The sequence below is a fragment of the Caretta caretta genome, chromosome 3, assembly GCF_965140235.1.
Source record: "Caretta caretta isolate rCarCar2 chromosome 3, rCarCar1.hap1, whole genome shotgun sequence".
In the NCBI taxonomy this organism is placed as follows: Eukaryota; Metazoa; Chordata; order Testudines; family Cheloniidae; genus Caretta; species Caretta caretta.
Window position 1 is genome coordinate 196591113 of NC_134208.1, and position 22631 is coordinate 196613743.

At 45.2% G+C, this 22631-nt stretch overlaps 2 protein-coding genes across 5 annotated transcripts in view; one reads left to right on the forward strand and one right to left on the reverse strand.

Moving 5' to 3' along the window:
* Positions 1-22631, forward strand: part of WDPCP (WD repeat containing planar cell polarity effector) — a 292680-nt gene that overhangs the window by 163832 nt on the left and 106217 nt on the right. For all 4 annotated transcript variants that reach the window (XR_007355596.2, XM_048842681.2, XM_048842680.2 and 1 more), the window contains 2 exons: positions 3861-4049; positions 6689-6812. Coding sequence is in view for 3 of the 4 variants with exons in the window: in XM_048842681.2 (XP_048698638.2) it covers positions 3861-4049; positions 6689-6812 (313 nt within the window). In the remaining variant the exon portion in view is untranslated. The remainder of the gene's footprint in view (positions 1-3860; positions 4050-6688; positions 6813-22631) is intronic.
* Positions 19818-22402, reverse strand: LOC142071651 (paraneoplastic antigen Ma1 homolog). The gene has a single exon (XM_075127219.1). It carries the CDS (start codon positions 22100-22102, stop codon positions 20603-20605), a length of 1500 nt encoding a protein of 499 aa, XP_074983320.1. The 5' UTR covers positions 22103-22402; the 3' UTR covers positions 19818-20602.

The following is a 22631-nucleotide window of genomic DNA, read 5'->3' on the forward strand; positions in this document are numbered from 1 at the left end:
ATTCACCTAGCTTGGTTAGGTCCCTCTGAAGTTCTTCACTAACCAAAAAGTCCTTTTGTGTTCTTCACTAACCGAAATAATTGTGTCATCTACAAATGTTGCTAACTCACTGCTCACCCTCCTTTCCAGATCATTAATAAATATATTAAACAGGGGACAGTGAGGATGCTTGAGCATCCCACTGTAAACCTTTTTCCATGATGCACATTGACCATTCTTTTTTTTTGTATGGAAATAGCAACATTAACAAGTTAATGGAAAGGTTTGAAATCCATGTGAGGACTTCAGGAGATGCAGAGTGCATGTGTGTAATACCTTCTGGAAATGAAAAAATGTTCCCAATGTGTTTGATGGTTTGGAGGTCTCCACATTGACACTATTGCGAATCCTTGATTCCTCATGTGTATATCAGGTGCACGCATCTTCCACGTAAAGTTCTAATATAGTTTATGGTTGTCCCACTGTCTTCAGCACAGCAAGAAACCAGACAGTTCGATGGTGGGATCATCTATGAGGTGGTTGTTGTTTACGTCAGAGCCTGCCCATTTCATCCGCCAGGTGTCTTATGGATTTGAAGTTGGCTTCTCCAACTACTCAGAATGGTCGGTGGGACTTAGAGCAAGTGCAAGGAGGGAGAACAAGGTTGTCATGGTGTAGGAGCTTTTGGTTACCAAGAGCTTTCTTGTACTCACACAATGTAGCCATCTCTCACCGGATGGTGGAGGAGGGATGTTAGCAAGGACTGGAACCAAAGCAGTGGAGTGGACTTCATGGAGCCAGTTACAAGTCTCATAGCCCCACTTAGCTGGGTATCAGTGAGTGCACAGTACTCGGCTGTGGAATAAACTAAACCAGTGTTGCCATTCGTAGCATTCAAGCATCACAACTCCAGCTAGATCCTGCTAGCTTTTTGGATGATATTGGTGCAACACTTTGTTTTATGACTCACCTGCTTCAGATATTGTTGATAGGTAAGGCTGCAATTGAGGGTGACTCCTAGATAGCAGTGGTTCGCATCATAAGTGATTGCCTAGCCACAGAAGTTTACATTCACCATCTTCTTCGCTTCGGAATTGCTAAGATGGAAAGCTGATGATGCTGTTTTTAATGGGTTGGATTTGAGCAGCCAGTCCCTAAAGTAGTTTTCCATCCTCTTGACCATTTAATCCTATTCTTTGCTTTCTGTCTCCTACCTGGTTTTTGATCCATGACAGTACTTCCTTCTTACTCCATGACTAGTTAGCTTCATAGCCTCTTGTCAAAGACCTTTTGAAAGTCCTACTACAGGACAGGCCCAACAAAGAAAATAACAGAACGCCACTAGCCATCACCTTCAGCCCCCAACTAAAACCTCTCCAACGCATCATCAAGGATCTACAACCTATCCTGAAGGATGACCCATCACTCTCACAGATCTTGGGAGACGGACCAGTCCTTGCTTACAAACAGCCCCCCAACCTGAAGCAAATACTCACCAGCAACCACACACCACACAACAGAACCACTAACCCAGGAACCTATCCTTGCAACAAAGTCCGTTGCCAACTGTGTCCACCTATCTATTCAGGGAACACCATCATAGGGCCTAATCACATCAGCCACAATATCAGAGGCTCATTCTCCTGCACATCTACCAATGAGATATATGCCATCATGTGCCAGCAATGCCCCTCTGCCATGTACATTGGTCAGACTGGACAGTCTCTATGTTAAAAAAATAAGTGGACACAAATCAGACGTCAAGAATTGTAACATTCAAAAACCAGTTGGAGAACACTTCAGTCTCTCTGGTCACTCGATTACAGACCTAAAAGTGGCAATACTTCAACAAAAAAACTTCAAAAGCAGACTCCAAGGAGAGACTGCTGAATTGGAATTAATTTGGAAACTGGATACAATTAACTTGGGCTTGAATAGAGACTGGGAGTGGATGGGTCATTACACAAAGTAAAACTATTTCTCCCCCCCCCCCCCCCCCCGCTTCCTCGGACATTCTTGTCAACTGCTGGAAATGGCCCACCTTGATTATCACTACAAAAGGTCCCCCCCCCGCACTTCCCCCGCTCTCCTGCTGGTAATAGCTCACCTTAAGTGATCACTCTGGTTATAGTGTGTATGGTAACACCCATTGTTTCATGTTCTTTTTGTATATAAATCTCCCCACTGTATTTTCCACTGAATGCATCCGATGAAGTGAGCTGTAGCTCACGAAAGCTTAGGCTCAAATAAATTGGTTAGTCTCTAAGGTGCCACAAGTACTCCTTTTCTTTTTGCGAATACAGACTAACACGGCTGCTACTCTGAAATCTAAAAGAATTGTTACTGGTTCTCCTTTATCCACTCTTCTATTGACATGTTCAAAGAACTCTAATATATTAGAGAAACATGATTTTCCTCTTCAAAAACTGTGTTGGTTAGACCCTATCATCTCATGATGGTTTAGGCATTTATTATTTTATTTTTAATTATCATTTTAATCAACTGACCACATACAGATGTATGGCTTCCAGGACTGTAATCTCCCATATCACTTCTGTAGCTGTTTAAAAATACAGATACAGCAGCTACTACTCTCCAATCTTCTGGAACAATGGGTGTTTTACTGAGAGACTGCATATTTTTGTTAGCAGCTCAACCACTTCACACTTAAGCTCCTTCAGAACTGCTAGATTTATACCATCTTGTCCTGGTGACGTACTGCTTTTTAAATTACTGGTTTGTTCCAACACCACCTCTTCAGACACTGCAGTTTGGTTCAACATCATAGAGGGAGGTAAAGTACCTGTAGGCTTCCTGCTTCCAATATACTTTTTTTTAAAAAGTCTGTTTGTTTTTATACTTCTAGCAACTTGCTCTTCAAAATCCATTTGGTCCCTTCTAATTTCCCTCTTATATATTTGCCTGCTGTCATTTGTGCCCCCATTTACTGGCTTCACTAGGGTCAGATTTCCAAATTTTGAAGGATTTCTGTTTGGTTCACATAGCCTCTTGAACCTTGCCATTGGCTTGCTCTTTACCTTTCTAATTTCCTCTTTGTCTGGTGGAATGCATGCCTTCTGAGTGTCTACTGCTGTTTTTAAGTAATATCCATGCCACCTGTAAGGATTTTATTTCCTTTATTTTTGATTTTAAGGGCTTTTTGACTAGCCATCTTATCTGATTGAATTCTCCCTTTCTAAAGTATATTATCACTGTGTGTAACCTTTTGGTTCTTTACCTCCTCCTAGGATGATGATGAACCTAATTATATTGTGGTCACTATTACTTAGTAGCTCAGCAACTGTAGCTTCTTGAATTAACTCCTCTGTGTTACTTAAGACTAAGCTGATAATAGCCTTTCCTCTTGTGTGCTCTAGAACTAGCTGGTCCAAGAAGCACTCACTTAAGTTGTCAAGAAACTCTTTCTCTAAACTTTATGCTATTCTTTGCTTTCTGTTTTCTCTAATAATACCTCCTTACCTGGAAGAGGCATTGTGAAAATTAATTTAACAACATATGTGAGGAGTCCAGGTACTGTGGTGATGAGCACCATATAAAAACCTATAAATAATTTAAAATAAACAAATAATATAAACTGTTACGTAGTGTTGCTATTGCCGGTAAGCATATGCCATGTTCCCCACCCCGTGCATTGGTGCATTTCACTGTTGGGTTTTCTGCACAGTGTAAAGCATATCGAGGCTAGATACGTTAGATAAAAGGTGCTGTACAAATGTACTGTATAATATTTAAACATAAAACTCATTTACTTATTAAAACCTGAATTAATAAGGAACAATATTTGTAACTGCTGAAAAATAGAGAATTATTGATCTACAATGTTATGGTACTATCCTTGGCTTTAATATTTCCTGTGACAGGTGCCATCACAAGAGGACGGCTGGGCCTTGTGGAAATCATCCACCAGTATGTTCGGTATGATGAGATATATGAGGCGATTAGTGTCCTGAGCAGCATGAACTGGGACACAATGGGTCATCAGTGTTTCATAAGCATGAGTGCCATTGTAAATCACCTTCTTAGACAAAAGCTGACACCAGAGAGAGAAGGTCAGAGTTTGGTTGTATTTCATAAATGTTTATACTTATATTTTAAAATCTATACTTGAATGATTTTGATAATACATATTGGCTTTGAAAAGAAGGATCAGTATTTACTAGGTCCTGACTAGTCAGAATTACGCTTTGCTATTCTACAATAAAATGTCATTATTATATAGTCATTAAATGTCATTATTATATAGATATTTTAATAAGATTATGCACACACGTATAAATTGCATTTTAATTCATATTAATAGTAAGGAAGGTGTAATAATACATATATTACATAATATATACACATGCATAAATATATATATTGTATGATCTATGTCATCTTCGTGATATGTATATGAAACTATATGATATAGTAATTTTATATATCAATCTATATATCTATCTATATAGCTATATATTACATTGAAAATCAGTGACTAACGTTGGCCAATACAGAAGTCAAATATTTATTTTATATCAATATTTAGAACCGGCACCAAATTAAGGAAGGGCGTTGTCATGGGGATGGGACAGAAGTATTTAGTTCAGTTTGGGGGTATTTGCAAAAAGAACCGTCTTTCAATGCAACATCCATTGTCTTTCCACATTCCCTGAATCTCCTGCAAACCATAGGACCACTACATCTCCACTCACTGTAATCTCCCTGTCCCCTGCAGTGACTCCTGACATCCCCCACACGAAAGGTTGAATTCAAGGTTCAGCCTCATCTCTTCTGGACCCTGGTGTGATGGCTTCCCACTGAATTGTGCACTGGAATGCACTAGACTCCAAAATTTAGAGTGCAACAGTTGAGTGACAAGGTGTCATGCCATGGCCCAGCAAGAATACAGCTGCGTACCAGGTTTACCTTTTATGGGAAGAAAGGCTGGTGCTAGTGGATGTGGTGAGCTATAGATCTTATTAAAATTGTAAGCTGCCCAACTTGCTCTCAAACCATCAGTTGGCCATCCCTGTTTTACAGCATGAGATGTGAGTCAGATTACCATAACCTCCACTCTACAAATGTACAGCAGTAAAATCTTGTCTTAATAGAACACACTTTTAAAGTAACCAGTGAAAAAATAGGCTATTCTTGAAACTGTTATAAAAATATGCACATTCTAAATAGATATCTGTGTATTTTCTCCCCATGCAGCTGCCTAATGCTGTCTTACAACAGCCAGAATTTTATTCCAGCCCGGATTTGTTCTATATGAATCTAACAAATTTGACATGGTAATTTGTTTTCTTTTTATTAGTGGAACCCAGTGAGCCCTTTTATTTGTAGCAGTATGGTGGTTATCTTTGAGATCTTTATTTCTGCCTTCAACATCAAGCTGGGCTATCTAATGAATCTATAACTGTGCTAGTAGTTACCCATATTCCATGTAGGTTGGCATATTTCAGAAGTACAAAACATGCTGTCAAGAAAACAGCAATAGCAAGAGAGTATGGCTTGTTTTCACAATAGCATTGCTATATTCAATTTTAATCTAAATTCACTGCTGCTTTGAAAGAAAATACCTTTAAGGTTCATCTTATCTTACTGTTTAGATTTAAGATAATGCAAAACCTAATTTACTAACACTTTGCATATGTTTATAAGGCTGTATTATTAGAGCATTTAGTGCTGTCAAACCTAATAAAATAAAATGTAACTATGCTGAGAACTAAAGAACCATTATCACTAAATACAGAGATGGCTAGTTCAAACAAATGTTAATAGCAGTAAATCAATGAGATTTCGTCTGCCTAATGAGATAAGGGGTCAGGTATACTGTTTTAATGCACACACACAACTCCACCTAACAATAATGGGGTTTGCAAATCCACCTTGAGAGGAGAATTTGTCCCAGTGTATCAAATTCTTTTAGTGATTTGAGAAAGATGAAGACTTTCATCAATCAATTTGCCCTATACTTAGGAACATATACCTCGCACTGACTCCTAGACAACAATCACATCATATAACGACGTTAATCTTACTCATCATTAAAGTATCCCCACCAAGAAGTACCCCCACCAAGACACTTAGGACACAAACACTTTAAATAATTACAAATAATGGAAGAAAAATACATTTTATGTTAAAAAATATAAAAAGGCAAAGTGCCATTGTCAAGAAAGGGGGACTCACAAAAAATTCTTCTTCTGAAGAAGAAGGAGCTCATTTTCTTCTCCCTTACAAATCATTTTAAACCAGTGTAACTCCCTTGACTATGGTGACCACCTAGTGATCAAACGCACAGTGGTGAACCCTGAAAAGGTGAGCATTGTTATTCTTTCTTTAGTAGGAAAGAGAAAAGTTGAGTTAATTGGGAGTTGATTTTTACTGACGAACTTGTTCAAACTGTATTGTTCTTATGAGTCACTGTTTTAATTATGCATCTCTGGCAAAAGGTTGGTTCCTTGTAGATTACTTAACTTTTGACAGCTTTTTGTTGCTCAAAGTCTTTGTCAACGCTACACCATGTGAAAGTTTATACACAGGTTTGCTTTTGTACCAGCTGTCATATTTTAATTTCGTCTTTCCTGTGACAAGTTCATATTTCATCTGTGTTTGAGAAACCTGACAGACTGCAAACATGAGCACCCCGTTGTAATTGAAGCCGTTTCACTTGTTTCATTGCTGCTGTGTTTGAACTCCACAGCACAGCTTGAAGCAAGCCTTGGAGCCTTTTATACTCCAACAAGACACCTGTTGGATACGACTGTGTTGGAATACAGAGACCCAATCAGCAGATATGCAAGAAGGTTCTTCCACCACCTGCTCAGGTGAATGACAGCTTCAACTTTTATTAACTTCAAATTAATTGCACATTTCAATAACCACCCACTTTAATGTGGTTAACATTTTCCAAAAGGACCACCCCTGAAAAAAATGCATTCATTGCCATTGTTTATTTAGCTTGCACTTCATTCCTTTCAAGTGTGATGTTGTAGATAAAGTGCTACTTAGAAGTCTTCTATCATCAGTACACTTTAAAATGAATCAACCTTTCCCTTTTAATTTGATAGAAAGAAGACAGTATGCTTTCAGAGCGATTTATGGGCAGGCTGCTTTTAGACTAACAATTGGAATAGCTTACAAACTAGGAAGAAACATTGAGTTTTAATTGATGCTAAAAAATGCAAATGAGCAGTGTGTGGTCCAAGATATTTTTGGCTCTGAGCCCTGGAAATCTGAGTCTTTTGTTCTTCCCACCTTCAGATTTCTCACTTAAGAAATAATATTCCAGGTCACAACCTTACTGTCCATGTTGTTATTTGAATAATACAACCTTCAATACAGTTTAAGAAACTAAATTCAGTTTCAGCCACAAGACTAAAGGAGTAAAAAGAAATGTAGCTGTGACTTGTAATTCATACAGTGATTTCAAAATGTCACAAGACCAAATTTAGCTGCGGTTCTGTAACATTGATGTACTGCTAGAGTTTTGATCAATAATAAATTAATGGCCTAGGTTTTTTTGAATGGCTATATATGTTAGCTTAGAAGTGCAACTGAAATTTTTACTCTGGTTTTTACTTAGAAGCTATTCAATTAATGCAAATAAGGTAGAAATTCTTTGCCTCAATGATAAATAAGAATGTTATACCATATTTTTATACAGGGAACTGCCTGAAAGAATAAACCTCACATACTTAAAAATGAAAGCACCCATTTTCCATGTCTCACTAGAATTATATGTCTCCCTGCATATGCAAAATTATGAACTGTCAACTATTTTGAAGGTAAAATTTAACCTCTATCAGAACGCAAAGAGATAATTGCCTTCTAAAACTGGAAAGCCTGAAAAGGGATAATCTTTATACTAAACTAGTCCACAAAAAGGCCAAGGGACTGTTTCTAAATTGATGAAATTTCATAATATTAGCATTATAATATGATGCTTTAAGGACAGAACCTTCAACCGAGTTCATTGCCAGATACAGTTATGGTGTTAGGTACAAAGTGGGTCCTTGCTCGTCAGAGAGAAGCAGTGGGGAGGATGCAGTGCTATAATGGCCAAATGGAGGTGCTCTGGGCAATTTTGTCTGCACAGAGCAGATACAGAAAGAATGCCTCAGAGATTGCTGCGAAGTGAGTGTATAGTGCTCTTTGTAGCTGCTGGTGAAAGGTATATCCTCTCTGACTTGAGAGCTTGCTGCCAAATGCTATCAGGCATGCAGAGGCATGGGGCCCTGACTAAGCTTTCAACCCTTGAGGCTGTAGAGCATGGCTGGGTGCAGTGAGTCAATCTCTCCTCCTCCCACTGCCACCCCCACCCCCACCTCAGCAATCAGGGAGCCTCAGTGTCAGTATGTTGCCTGGAAACTGTGGCGTGGGAGCAGGGGTGGACAGGAGGGTCTCCCTGTGTGCTATACCTTACCCACCGGACAAGACAGAATGTAGCCCTTAATCAATTCTGGAATGCCTATTCCTAATACTGTAGCGGTTTGTGGAACAAATGCATGCTATTTTGTTGTCTTCCTATTGTCAATAGGATTTGTATTCAGTGGAATCCAAGTGATATGATCATGTGATTGTGGGCAGAACATATGGTAATGCTTTATCTGAGAAAACATAATCTAAGTACAGAATGAAATGTTCAGAAATGGGAGCTTTATCTAATAGAAAGAAAAAAACCACTGTCCAAAGCTTCTTTATTTTATTAAAGTGGTTCTGTCTTAATTGGTGTTTATTTCCTGCTTCCTTTGAGATGTTTCATTAAGTGGCTAGAAATGATTTGATAGATTTAAAGTAACATTGGTAAACCAACTTGATCACTTAGATCATTTAGACATACAAAGGGTATGTCCACACAGGAAACTAAGCCTGGGGCCTGTGTGACCCATGCCTGCAGACTCGGAATTTCCAAGTCAGCACTTGAGCATCCACACTGCATTGGAAACCTGATTCCCACAAAGGTGCTGATGCATCCATACGGCGCTACCTGAGTCAGAATTTCAGCTTCTGTGAGTGTGAACCATCGTATCCCAGAGTTTAAGTGCCCTTACCAGCTGAAGCCACTCTAGGGTTTGGTTCGTAGTGAGTCTTGGGAGAACTTGTCTGTCCTTCCCATGGGCGTTGACCAGAATTATTTTGGGTGGTTTTAGCCGACCAGCACATCCAGTCAAGCCATTTTGCATCCACATGCTCCCAGCAGCCAGAGCCATCAACATGGATTTTGAGCCAGTGGAAGAACTTCTCCATCTATGCCGTCAGTCCTATTTTAGGAATAAGGCAGAGTGTCTGCAAGACACTAGTGGACATTTTGGCGGCATTTAGGAAGGGGATACTGACATGCCAGCAGCTGATGCTGCTCATGCCTATTGCCTTAGCCACAGATTCACCCTATGTAGACCGGTGCTTCTGGAGCAGGGCCACAAGCATAGACTGGTGGGATCACATCATCATGTGGACCTGCGATGACCAATAGTGGGTCCAGCACATTCACATGAAGTAGATGTTCCAGGAGGTTTGGGATCAGCTTGCTCCAGCAACAGGACGTCCTCATGAGGGAGGCCACAAAAGTCCAGAAGCAGGTCGCTATAGCCTAATGGAAGCAGGCTGCCCCACACTGCCACAGGTCTATGGCTAACCAGTTTGGAGTTGGCAAATCAACCGTGGGCATTGTTGTGGCAGAGGCTTGTGAGGCAGTCAGGACTGTGATGTACCCAAAGGTGGTAGGCATTACAGATGTTCCTGAAATAATTGCTGGCTTTGAGAGAATGGGCTTTCCAAACTGTGCCAGTGTCATTGATGGTTCTCAGGTGCTTGTAGTTTGCCCTCTGCAAGGAGCACATGAGTACATAAACTGCAAAGGGTACACTGCATCGTTATGCAGGCCCTGACCACAGGGGCAGATTCATGGACACGAGCGTGGGATGCACTAGCAGGGTGCATGATGCCAGGATATTCGAGAGATCAGGACTTTATCTTCCTGGACAAACTGGGCCATTATTTCCACCAAATGACATTGTTATGAATAGTCACCGTTCCCTCTGTTATTCTAGGGGACCCCGCTTACCCCCCTGTTGCCATGGCTTAAAAAACCGTACCCTTATTTCAGAGGACCCACAAAAGGAATTTCAACTATATGCTCAGTAACTGTAGGATCATGGTGGTGGAATGTGTATTTGGCAGATGGAAATCCCATTGTCACTGCCTTGAAAACTGTTTGGATACCAGTGTCATTAGTGCAGTCCACATTACTGTGATCGGCAGTGTTTTGCAAGAAAAAGGGGGAACGTTTTAGCCAGGAGTGATCTCAAGATACTGCCAGATTTCTGAATGGTACACGCAGCCAGACAGTGCACCTGTTGTGACTGGTGCTGGATCTACATGCACAGTGGAAATCAGGGATGTTTTGTGCACCCATGTAATGGGTTTATATGGTCCCATACATGAGGTGGAATTAAACAGTATTTGGGGTAGTGCTTTGTTATGGAGGTGGGGCAGCTGTAGGATGTTTTTAAAATGTGCTGATATTATGTATTGTGAATTTTGTGAGGCTGTAATGAAATGTATGGAGATGAGTTGTGTATTTTTGTCAATACTGGCCATGTACTGCCACTCACAGTTTATGGATTACTGTGATAACAGTTCGTAAATTTTTATTCTGAAGTTTATTGAGAATGGGCAAGTGATGACATTCATTACAGTCTGTGCCACTTTTAACCTTTGAATCAATGAAACTTTCTCTTGTTGCCTTCTGTGCAAATTCAACTCTTTATTTTACACAGGTGTTTACATTCCAATGTAAGAACCAGAAAGGCAGAGCTACAGCCATCACAACGTACAACACAATAAATCAACTCAGTGCCAAAACAGTGAAAGATGTATGTTCCCAAATGACATGGCCAACTATTCCTGGGTGTCCCTGTCCCTCTGATTTACTTGGCCTCATAATGGCCAGGTTTTTGGGGGACTCAGTTTACAGGCTGTCCAGTACAGTGCGGGCGTGGTTGATTTATAAGGTTGCTGTGTTAGACAGGAGGGGTATGTGAGGCTATTAAGTGCAGCCTCAACCCGTACTTCTAAAAGTCAGCGAGTTACTAATAAAATTTTCATGATTCCTGCTTGTTTAACTTTTCCCCTCCTTTTTGTGGTGTCTATTTTTAATCCCACATGCTGTCGGGGGGAGGAAAAAGCGCTAGAGGAATGCTGAGGGTGCCACCCTGAATGGAAGCATACCAAAACCCTGGCTTGTATTAATAACTTTGTAGGGCCACAACCCAGAAATTCCCCCCATCCATATATTTATAAAACAAACATAGTGGTGGAGATTTACAAGGCTCCACTCCAGCGCTTGTCCTGCTGCCAGTTCTATAGCCAGCTGCTCCTCAGAGGCATCCCCAAACAGCTCTTCTGAGTACAGTCCCAGGATGTGCTATGGCTGCTCCAACGGCACAGCCTCCTTGGTTAGAGGCTTCAGCACCAGGGTCACTTCTTGGCCTTCCTCCAGTGGCTGGCTCTTCTCCAGCGGTGTCTGTGATTGGGGGGTTAGAAGGGTGCCATCCCCTCTCAGCACATTGTCATGAACCACAGAGGGGTCAGTGCTCACTACCGTTTCCAGTACCTGGTTCAATTCCTTGTAAAAGAGGCAGGAAAATGGGGAGCTCCCAGAGGTTATACTTGACTTGGCAACAGTCTGTCTTCAGTTGCTTGATTTGCATCATTCTTCTGCCTGGTCAGTCCCCAGTGCTGCCAGCCACTCATGTATAGCTTTGTAGACATGATCATTTCTTGTGCTCTTGTTGAAGCTGAACACCTTGCCTGCATCACAGAAGACGTTAACCAGAATCCAGCTGTGTTCCCCTGGCCAGCTAGCGGTGCACTTGATGCAGGACTTCTTAGTGCTGACAATAACTGATATACGTGAAGGTTGTCTGAGTTTCTTGTTGAGCAGTCATCATGGAAATAAAGGGTTAAATGCTGACCAGCCACATTTGAACCAGGATGTTGCTTCCAGCTCTGGAAAGTGAGTGGGAAGTTTGAAGATGGAAGGCCTCGGAAGCACAGCCCAATGGCATTATGGGATAGCGTTGGCAGACTCTCTAGGTCCAAGTCTGATGAGCCAGACTTGAACTGCATCCACACTGCAAAATGCCTGTGTCACAGGAGGACTCTAGCTCTGAACCACCCCCAGCAGGATCTATGGGCCCAAGTCCAGTTCTGTTCTGGGCCTGAGTCAGACTGATTTCTGTGTGAACAGAAGGGAACTTGGGCTTAAGCCTGAGTCAGAGCCTTGCGTTAGTGTGCTGTGTAGACATACCCTTAGATACAGTTGCACTGCCCCAGAGGGGACTGGGAAGGCATAATGCTTCCTGATTCTTTCAAGCTCAGAGGCTGCACAGCCACTGCTCTAGCCCTTTGTGAGATGCAGCCTATTTCCCTCTGCACAAATCTGCTGGCCGGTGCATGGAGAGAGGAGTTGAGGGATGAGATATGATCTCACCCCTTTGGGGCACCATGCACTTTGGAGGAGTAAAGGGTTCTTGCACTCCCTGTTGTTCAGGTTGTTCCCTGCGGATGCGGGCATGAGACAAAGACAAGGAAATGGTTGCGGAGGATAGAAGAGGCATAGATGGAGGTCTGCAGAGGGTATGGAGAGAACTGGGGCGTATGAAGGGTGATATAGAGGACAGCTGGGAGGTCTGAAGTGGGGGCAGTGGAGCAGGAGAGAGATGAAAGGGAGAGTAGGGCATCAGGAGAGGCATACAGGGAGACAGGAAAAGGTGGAGGCTTTTATGTATCTTAACTTTAAATGTTTAGACATTTCTAGATCTGAAACTGAAAATGGTTCACACAGACAATTGTTCATCTCTTTTGCTTCCCCTTCCCACAGTGTACCCCAAGTCTTGTCTGGCGGGGACCTCTATTCGGAGAGTTATAGTAGCTCAGCCTATACACCGAGGCAATTTTTGGCCTGGCTGAGGGGAGTGCCACAAAAGGGGCCACAAAAACAACAAGGAGTTCGGTGGCACCTTAAAGACTAACAGATTTATTTGAGCATAAGCTTTCGTGGGGGAAAAACCCACTTCTTCAGATGCAACAAAAGGGGCCGGTTGATGTAGAAGTTTTCAGAATGCCTGTGTGCGCTGGAATCGGGACTAAGATTGCCATCTCAGACAGGCCACTAAACAGCCATTGCATGGCAATGGGTCACGGCCAGCCTAACCAGTGCAGTAGGTGGCAGATGTTGTAGATGAAAGGCTTTGTATTCCATTACAAATGCCTTGAGAGATCTATTTCCAAATCAATGAAATAATAGGCCTTCATTACTTGGTGCCCAACTTGAGACACCTTAAAGGGGCCTGATTTTCAGAATATGGTGGGTATTCACCCTCTGGACATCCGGCCCCTTTAAGGTGTCTCAAATTGGGCACCTAAAAATGAAGCTACCAAAACCACTACTCAGATCCGAAAACGTAGGTCATAATGGATTGTGATAGCACAGAATATGAACAGCAAAGAGTTGAAAGTAAATCACTACAAGAAGGAAATGAAATGCAAATTACAACATGTCATTTTAATGCAGCCATGTTGTTTCTCTCTGTTATCAAAAAACTAAGGGCCCAATACAGCAAGCCACTGAGCTTCCTCCGCTTCCATTGAATTTCATGGGAGTTGAAGGGTTTTGCAGAAGCAGGCCTTAAATCATGAGAATGGAATACCTTTGAATGCAAGAGTTTTATATACAAAATGAAAATTAAAGTCCTCTTAAACACAGGTGAAAAGCTATCAAAAGACTGTTTCTCACCAGCACTGACAGGAACATAAGGGCCTGTCCTGGGGAGACATAAAATTAGGATGTATGGTATGAATAACTATTTTCACTTCAAATTTGAATTCTTATCTATAAATAAAATACAGGAACTGAATTACAAGCATCAAATACATCTTTGGTGTTTCTTGGACATCAGAAAACGACTCTCCTGATTTATTATAATATCACCATGTATTTAATGCATTATGAACACAGAACATGGAGAGGGATGGAATAGGTATTTTTCACTTGTTAGGAATGACATTACATAGCTGACTCATGGCTTTGCTTTGCTCCACTCAAGCATTCATAAATTGTTCTTGTCGTATTTCCTAATGCATGAAAATAACTTGTTTATTTTACACACATACACGCCCATGCTCTGTGTTTTATTCAGAACATGTCTGTTTCTGTCTCGCTTTCTCTCTCTCACACGCAACATGAACGCATACATTCTGAGATGAACATTTCATGAGCTGGAAATTAAGGCCCTTACATTAACATCTAAACTGCAGCTGCAGAGTTGGCACAAGTCAGAATATAGCCAGCAGATCAGCATTTACAGTTTGTCCTTTTCTCCCTTATCGTGGGAGTCTATTTTTGTGTTTGTGAATTTACATTTTAAAGAATTTGAAGCTTTTATCTCTGTTACATGTGTAACCCTTCTGCCAGGCCAAGTTGATAGCAGCAAGGGCCGGGTTCAGTACACCGGGGTTCCCTCTCACTAAAGCAAATGCAAAACTGGCTCGAGCCCCCACCCAGTGACCTGGGAAAATCTTACACACCCCCTGGGCGCCTCAAGGAGGCAATACTTCCCCTCTCGCAAGCACAGAGTCTTGGTGTAGTAGAGAATCTTTAATAACATGAGGCAAACAACATCAGCATTAAATTGGGGAAACACCACGACTAGTGTTCATTAACCAAACCATGAATGCCGACCCACCCCAGAAAAATTGGGCCACATCCTTTCCCTCAGGCTCTTGAGTCCCAGAACCCAAACGTCTCTTGAGTCCAGCAATCCACAAATCACCCAAAGTCCAAAAAAAGTCCAGCCCCGGAGTTCAAAAGTTCATCTGCAGAGTGTTACTCCCCAGTCTGGCTAAAATGTGCCTGGGTGTGGGGGGGAAAGAGGTAAGGGGCACCTTACGTGTCCTGAAGCTGACTGCCTTACAGGGCTCTGCTCCGCTCCACCACGACCAGCTCCGCTCTGCACAGCTCGCCGTCTCACGGCCGGCTCCGCTCAGCTCGCCGTCTCACGAACACGCCGCTGTCTCACGCCCGGCTCCGCTCAGCTCGCCGTCTCACGAACACGCCGCTGTCTCACGCCCGGCTCCGCTCAGCTCGCCGTCTCACGAGCACGCCGCTGTCTCACGCCCGGCTCCGCTCAGCTCGCCGTCTCACGAGCACGCCGCTGTCTCACGCCCGGCTCCGCTCAGCTCGCCGTCTCACGAGCACGCCGCTGTCTCACGCCCAGCTCCGCTCAGCTCGCCGTCTCACGAGCACGCCGCTGTCTCACGCCCGGCTCCGCTCAGCTCGCCGTCTCACGAGCACGCCGCTGTCTCACGCCCGGCTCCGCTCAGCTCGCCGTCTCACGAGCACGCCGCTGTCTCACGCCCGGCTCCGCTCAGCTCGCCGTCTCACGAGCACGCCGCTGTCTCACGCCCGGCTCCGCTCAGCTCGCCGTCTCACGAGCACGCCGCTGTCTCACGCCCGGCTCCGCTCAGCTCGCCGTCTCACGAACACGCCGCTGTCTCACGAACAGCTCTGCTCACCCCACCGTCTCACAAATAGCTCCGCTGCACACCAGATCTTCCGGCTCCCCACTACTTGACACAGTGCTCAGTGATTTCAGCTCTCAGTGATTTCAGCTCATAGTAGTGGGAGCCTTAGTGCTGGTGCACCATAAGGCTGAAGTGAATTCAGCACAGTACCTGTAACAAAACTCTTAATAGACCCAAAATTAGCTCTGACATTCCACAGTGGAGAGAGACAGAGGTGCAATAGGTGCTTCAGGCCCTCACAAAGGAGCCTACACCACCAGGCACTAATACCTGTCTCAAGTCTCTCTCCATTCACAGAGTTTTGGAACCCATGTCCCTTGCCTAGTGAGTGCTACTCAGTTGATGGTGAGTCCTCCATCATAACAAAAAAAAGGCCAAGTACAGTTCCAAGCACAGTTCCCATAATCAGGGTACTAACAATTTATTCTTCCCGCCCCAATAACAGAGACACTGGGGATCCCACAGCAGCCAAAGTGACCATTTGGGCAGTTATGGCCTATTGCTAGGCGGGGTGGATGTGCCTATGCAAATAAGATCAGCCCCTGAAGTTCTTTTCCACAACTTGCCACACCTCACCACCAGATGTCAGGGTGGATCCCACCCTGTCTCTGCTTACATCCTCCCCCCAGCCGAGAATTTGGCGTCCCGACAAATCATACTCCCTTTATACCAACTCATTGGTTTCCTCCAAAGGGCCTCAGAAAGCCCACTTTGGCTTCCACAATCCTGTGTGCTAAATGTATTGGCTCCTCACTAGTCACCCCAGGTGCATCATAAGTTAACCGTTTTACTGGTCTTATCACCCTGTCTCGTCTATTGAGAATCTCTGTTGCCGAGGCAAGGGGAACATCCTCTTGATTGACGGATGGAGAGGCTTCCTTTGAGGGTCTCTTGGCTACTGGCGTAGGCCCCTGCACTCCTAGTTCTAACGCGGGAGGGTCCAAGGTGCCCAGGACATCCTCTACCTGTGTGTCTCCACATGGGGGTCTCATCAGCGGCACAGGGGTGTCAGAAAGGGGCCTAAATAATTCCGCCATAGGGTTTAGGGTGGAAAAGGGAGAACTCTCATTTGGTTCAGCTGGTCGAGACTGAAATCTTGTCTCCATCCCAGGATACACCAGGGTTGTGTCTTCCTCCTCAGACTCACTCTCAGATGTGCAGAATAGGGGTAAGTTAGCTGCAGGGGGCTCACTGTCTGTGTTGGATGGCAGCTTTGGTCTAGCACTTCTGTTCTGCCCGGCTGCCCTGTCATGGCCCATCTCATAAGGGGTGCTTACCAATTCCCCCACAGGGAGCAAAAGGTTTCTATGCACCGTCTTTATTTGCCCTGGACTGTCTTCAGGTTTGATCTTGTAGACCGGCAGATCTCCCAGCTTTTCCATCACCAGGTGTGGTATTGCCTTCCATCTGTCAGCTATCTTGTGTTTGCCAGCAATACCCAAATTTCGCAGCAGGACTCTGTCCCCCGGCTGGAGCTCCTGCGATCGCACTCTAGCATCATATCGATGTTTGTTGCGGTCTGCGTTCTTCCGAGCCGCAGCAGTAGCTAAGCGATAAGCATCCCGCAGCCTTTCTCTTAGTCGGGATACGTATTGCTGATGAGTTTCATAGCTATCTCCATCCTCTGATACACCAAAGCACAAGTCTATGGGTAATCTTGGTTCTCGCCCAAACATCAAGAGATATGGGGTGACTCCCGTAGCATCGTTCTTTGTGGCATTGTAGGCATGCACCAGAAATGCGACATGCTGGCTCCAGGTTGCCTTCTGCTCTGGTCGCAAAGTTCCCAACATATCTAATAGGGTTCGGTTGAACCTCTCTGGCTGGGGATCACCTTGGGGGTGATAAGGCGTTGTCCTAGACTTTTTAATTCCTGCTATCTTCAGCACCTCCTTCAGAAGGTGACTCTCAAAATCCCGCCCCTGATCAGAGTGTATCCGAGCCGGGAATCCATAGACTGAGAAATATTTGTCCCACAATACTCGAGCGACGGTGGTGGCCCTCTGATCACGTGTGGGATATGCCTGTGCATACCGTGTAAAATGGTCAGTCACTACTAGAATGTTCCCAACATTCCTCTTGTCTACCTCTACAGACAAGAAATCAATGCATACCAATTCCAAAGGTTTGTTGCTGGTGATGTTCTTGAGATATGCAGCCCTCGTGGGCAGAGTTTTCCTTTGAACACATCGAGCACAAGTCTCACATTTCCTGCGAACATCTTCAGCCATTCGGGGCCAATAGAACCTACTACGAATAAGTTCCAGGGTCCTCTCCATCCCTAAATGCCCAAAGTCATCATGCAGGGCCCTCATGGCCAGGGCTCTGTACTTTTTTGGCAGTACTAGTTGTGCTCGTTGCTTTTGTAAAGAGTCGGTGGTCATTCGGTGTAGCACTCCCTGAATCAGTTTTAATTTGGTCCATTCTCTCAATAGTAGTTTACCCTCCGGGTTAGGTGGGACAACCGCAGCTGGGCTTCGCCCCTCCCTTTTGGCAAGTAGTGTATCACGAATGTCAATATCTTGCCGCTGGGCTTCTTGCCAGTCAGCCGCATTGAGCATGGGCAAAGGGGATTGGTCCAATGCAATATAGTTCACTGAGGCAGAAGGCATGCATTCAGGGGGCAGGCCCAAAGCTTCTGCAATACATCCCTGAAGGCTCTCACAGGCCTCTGGCTCTCGACGACTCACACTGCAAATAGCTCTCACTCCATCTGTGGGTATCACAGCAACTTCTGGAGCCTGCGGACGCCTGGACAATGCATCTGCATCTACATTGCTTCTCCCGGATCGGTACTGAATGCTAAACTCATAGCTAGCCAAGGCGGCCACCCATCTCTGCCCTGTAGCATCCAGCTTAGCACTTGTTAACACATAAGTCAGTGGATTGTTGTCTGTCCACACCTGGAACTGAGCACCATACAAGTAGTCTCGAAATTTCTCAGTGATGGCCCATTTCAAGGCCAAGAATTCCAGCTTGTGGGTGGGATAGTGAGTTTCACTATCAGACAATCCTCGGCTGGCAAAGGCTACAGGTTTATGTTTGCCTTCCACTTCCTGGTACAGGACTGCTCCCAGACCCTCCAAACTGGCATCAGTATGCAGGATAAATGGTTTGCTTGGGTCAGCAAAAACTAGGACTGGAGCATGAGTTAGGCAAGTAATGATTTCTCGAAAAGCCCTTTCACATCTCTCATCCCACCGTGGCCCAAATGGTGCAAAGGGGCCATAGTTTCTCTGCACAGGAGGCTTTGGGAACCTCCCCTTATTCCTGGTCTTAGATTTGTTCTTGCTGGACTGATGTCCCCTGGTAAGATCATTCAGAGGCTTTACAATCGTAGCATAGTTTTTCACAAACCTGCGGTAGTAGCCACTAAATCCAAGAAAGGTCTTGAGTTCTCTGTAGTTACTTGGACGTGGCCATGTAGTGAGTGCTTCTATTTTATCAGGATCAGTACTCACACCCTCTTGGGATACGATGTGACCCACATACTTCACTGAGGTTCTGCAGAACTGGCATTTGTCAATTGAAAGCTTCAGACCATAATCCTCCAACCTATCAAGCACTTTAAGAAGTCTTTCTTCATGCTCCTCTAAGGTTCTTCCAAACACAATAAGGTCATCCAAATAAACTAACACTTGCAGTAAATTCATGTCTCCCACAACTCTCTCCATGAGACGTTGAAAGGTGGCAGGTGCTCCAGAAATCCCTTGGGGCATGCGTTCGAACTGATAAAACCCTAATGGGCAGATGAAGGCGGTCTTCTCCTTATCTTCTTCTCCCAGAGGGATCTGGTAGTACCCACTTCGAAGATCCAACACAGAGAACCACTGGCTTCCCAGCAAACAGTCTAAGGCATCTTGCACTCGAGGCATAGTGTACTGGTCGACCACAGTACGGCTGTTTAGGGTGCGGTAGTCAATACACATCCGGATTTTCCCATTCTTTTTACGGACTACCACAATGGGCGAGGCGTATGGGCTGCGGGACTCTGTAATGATGCCATTCGCAGCCAGCTCCTGAAGATGATGTCGCACGTCTTCCATCTCAGAGAGAGCAATCTTCCTAGATCTCTCCCTAAAAGGTCGAGAGTCATGTAGTCTGATATTGTGTTCTACTCCTTTTGCACATCCCACATCCCACTCATGCAGTGAGAACACCTTGGATCTTTCACAAAGTTTCTTCCTCAGGCGATCTTTCCACTCCTCGGACACAGGTGAATCTCCAAAGTCAAACTTTGCTGGGTCTATCGTCGGAACTTGCGTTTCACACTGGGGGGTTACAATTGACTCGGGCTCAAAGAGGTCTGCTATTTTTTGTCCTCGCCTCACAAAAATATCACGACTTGTTCCATTAGCAATCAGTATAGTCACCTCTTCCTGGGCTTCAGCAGGTAGGGTTATGACTCCACTAAGAACCAGCACTCCTTCAGGGAGCCCTCCCTCAGTCGGCTGCTCTACCACTGCTAATGTTCTCTTATTGCCTTTCAGGCAGGTACTCATGACAATCACCTCCTTTTCTGTCATTGCAGGCACCACTAAGGGGACCGGGCCTGCGTACCTCAGTGCTCCCACCGGCAAATCAGGCATCACTCTTTTTGCGTCCTCAATTTTTCTGTAGGCTGCGGCACAATGTGTGTGTATCACTAAGGTATTCAGGTATTGGTCCCCTGCTCGCTGTCTGCAGTAATCTGCAAGTACCTTAAAGAGGCTGGAGTTGGTCCCTATCAGCACGGACACATCAGAGACACCTTTAGGGTCAGGGCATATTAAAGCTGCAGTGTCCACCTCCTGTCTTACCCCAGCGATCTCTTCTGGGAATTCCAGGTGTACAATGACATACCCCTGATACGGGTATTCATCCATGCTGAGACCACACAGGCCAAGCCCTGTCAAGGGCTGTATAGGCAGATGCATAAGCATCTGCTGGTAGAAAGACTGGAATATGATAGTCACTTGGGATCCCGTGTCAAGCACTGCTCTACATTCTGTCCCTTCAACCTTTACAGTGACCTCAGCTCGAGGTCCTATCAATCCTGGTGGGATTCGGGTGGCATGGTTCTTCGCAGAGGAGCCTCCAAACCCTGCAGGCCTAGGCGGCTCCCTTCCCAGGCCCTGGGGCCGTTTCCCGACTTTCCCCAGGTGGTCCTCAGCTTTTGGTATACTAGCGGGGGATTCTCTGCATTCTGACACCTGGCAGCAATGTGCCCATCCTGGCCACACCGGTAGCAGAAGAAGGATTGCCCTTTCCCGTGTTGCCGGGGTGGGGCAGAGGTTCTAAATGTAGTCTTCTGGACCGTGGTAACAGGGGGTTCCTTGTACGCTGAAGTCTTTGCTGAATCGATAGTATTCTCTAGTTCAGCCACTTTCTGTGTCAGAACCTGAACTCGTTGGGTAAGTTCCTCTTGAGGATTCACCATCAGCGCCTTGGGCGCTCGTATGGATGTTGTGGCAGTTGCCTGGGGTGGCTGAACCTCCCAAACCTCACCAGCTGCCTGCCTCTCTTCCTCCTCTCGGACCTCTTTTATCAGTCGAGAGTAACCCGGTGGATTGTCTTGGCGCTCCCTTAATCGAAGGTGGAGAAGGATTGGGTTCTGATATTGAATTCCCCTCACAATCTGAGCCAATCTAGTCCGGTCCATTTGCTCAACCGCTACTGCTCCCCTCATGATGGCTCTCTGTAATAATTTCTCCAACCTCTGTATGTAGGCAGAAACTTTCTCTTCCTTTTGTTGCCTGGCATTGAGGAACTTGCAATAAACATCCTCTGAGCCCTCGGTTCTCCCAAAGGCATGATCAAGGGCCTCTAGGCAGTCCTTTACCTTGACCCCAGGGTTACTGAGCTTCAGGGTGCGAATCACATCTAGGGCTGGTCCCCTGAGGCACTCTACTAGTCGCCTTCTCTTTTCAGCATCAGGTACTGCCCACTCCTGCAGCATTTCAGTGGTGTGTTCCAGCCAGGGTTCAAATGCTTCCTCCCCGGGTATTGGGGTGGGACCCCCAGAAAACAGCCTCAGTTTACGATAGGGGCTTGACTCAGGGTGGGGTGGCACAACCTTCTCTAATGCTTGCCCCAAAGCCTTCACCCACTCATCAGGTGATGGAGCAGCCTCCCGGGTTGGGACTCCTGGGTCAAGGCCCAACAGACCCGGCATATCAGCCAAGGTCTTCCCCTCTTTCCCCAAAAAGGCTGACATTTTCTTTAAAAACTCCACTTCAGATGCAGGAGCCGGTGAGGGCTGGCTCCCAGTAGTTATTACCTTCCACTCACCATCTTCCACTGCTATCGTGCCTGGAACCTGTAGTGGGTCCACAGCCGACGGCAGCTCACACAGTACAGCAAAATCTCCGTCCTCCCTCACAAATATGCGCCCACGCATTTTACACTTACTCAGGTACCCAGTGGATGCCCTTAAGGTAGGCTCTATTGAGCCTTCATCGAATGCCTCCGGCACCCCGGTCACCAGGACACAGTTCCTAGGGTCAATATTCATCCCCCTGCACCAATCCTCTAGCAAATGTAGGGCCATTATACAAACTGTAATTTCTTTCCCAAATATAACAGATCAAAACAACAACAACCAGATTCTGGGTTTTCCCAATTTAATGACTCACCTAAGATGTGCTTGCGAGGGGTACTGACCCAGTCTCGATCCCGGACGAGCCCCCAAAAATGTAACCCTTCTGCCAGGCCAAGTTGATAGCAGCAAGGGCCGGGTTCAGTACACCGGGGTTCCCTCTCACTAAAGCAAATGCAAAACTGGCTCGAGCCCCCACCCAGTGACCTGGGAAAATCTTACACACCCCCTGGGCGCCTCAAGGAGGCAATACTTCCCCTCTCGCAAGCACAGTTCCCATAATCAGGGTACTAACAATTTATTCTTCCCGCCCCAATAACAGAGACACTGGGGATCCCACAGCAGCCAAAGTGACCATTTGGGCAGTTATGGCCTATTGCTAGGCGGGGTGGATGTGCCTATGCAAATAAGATCAGCCCCTGAAGTTCTTTTCCACAACTTGCCACACCTCACCACCAGATGTCAGGGTGGATCCCACCCT

What these genes read in the sequence shown, in the direction of transcription:
- LOC142071651 (XM_075127219.1), bottom strand. Translation starts at nt 22,102, where the DNA reads ATGGCCCTACATTTGCTAGAGGATTGGTGCAGGGGGATGAATATTGAC.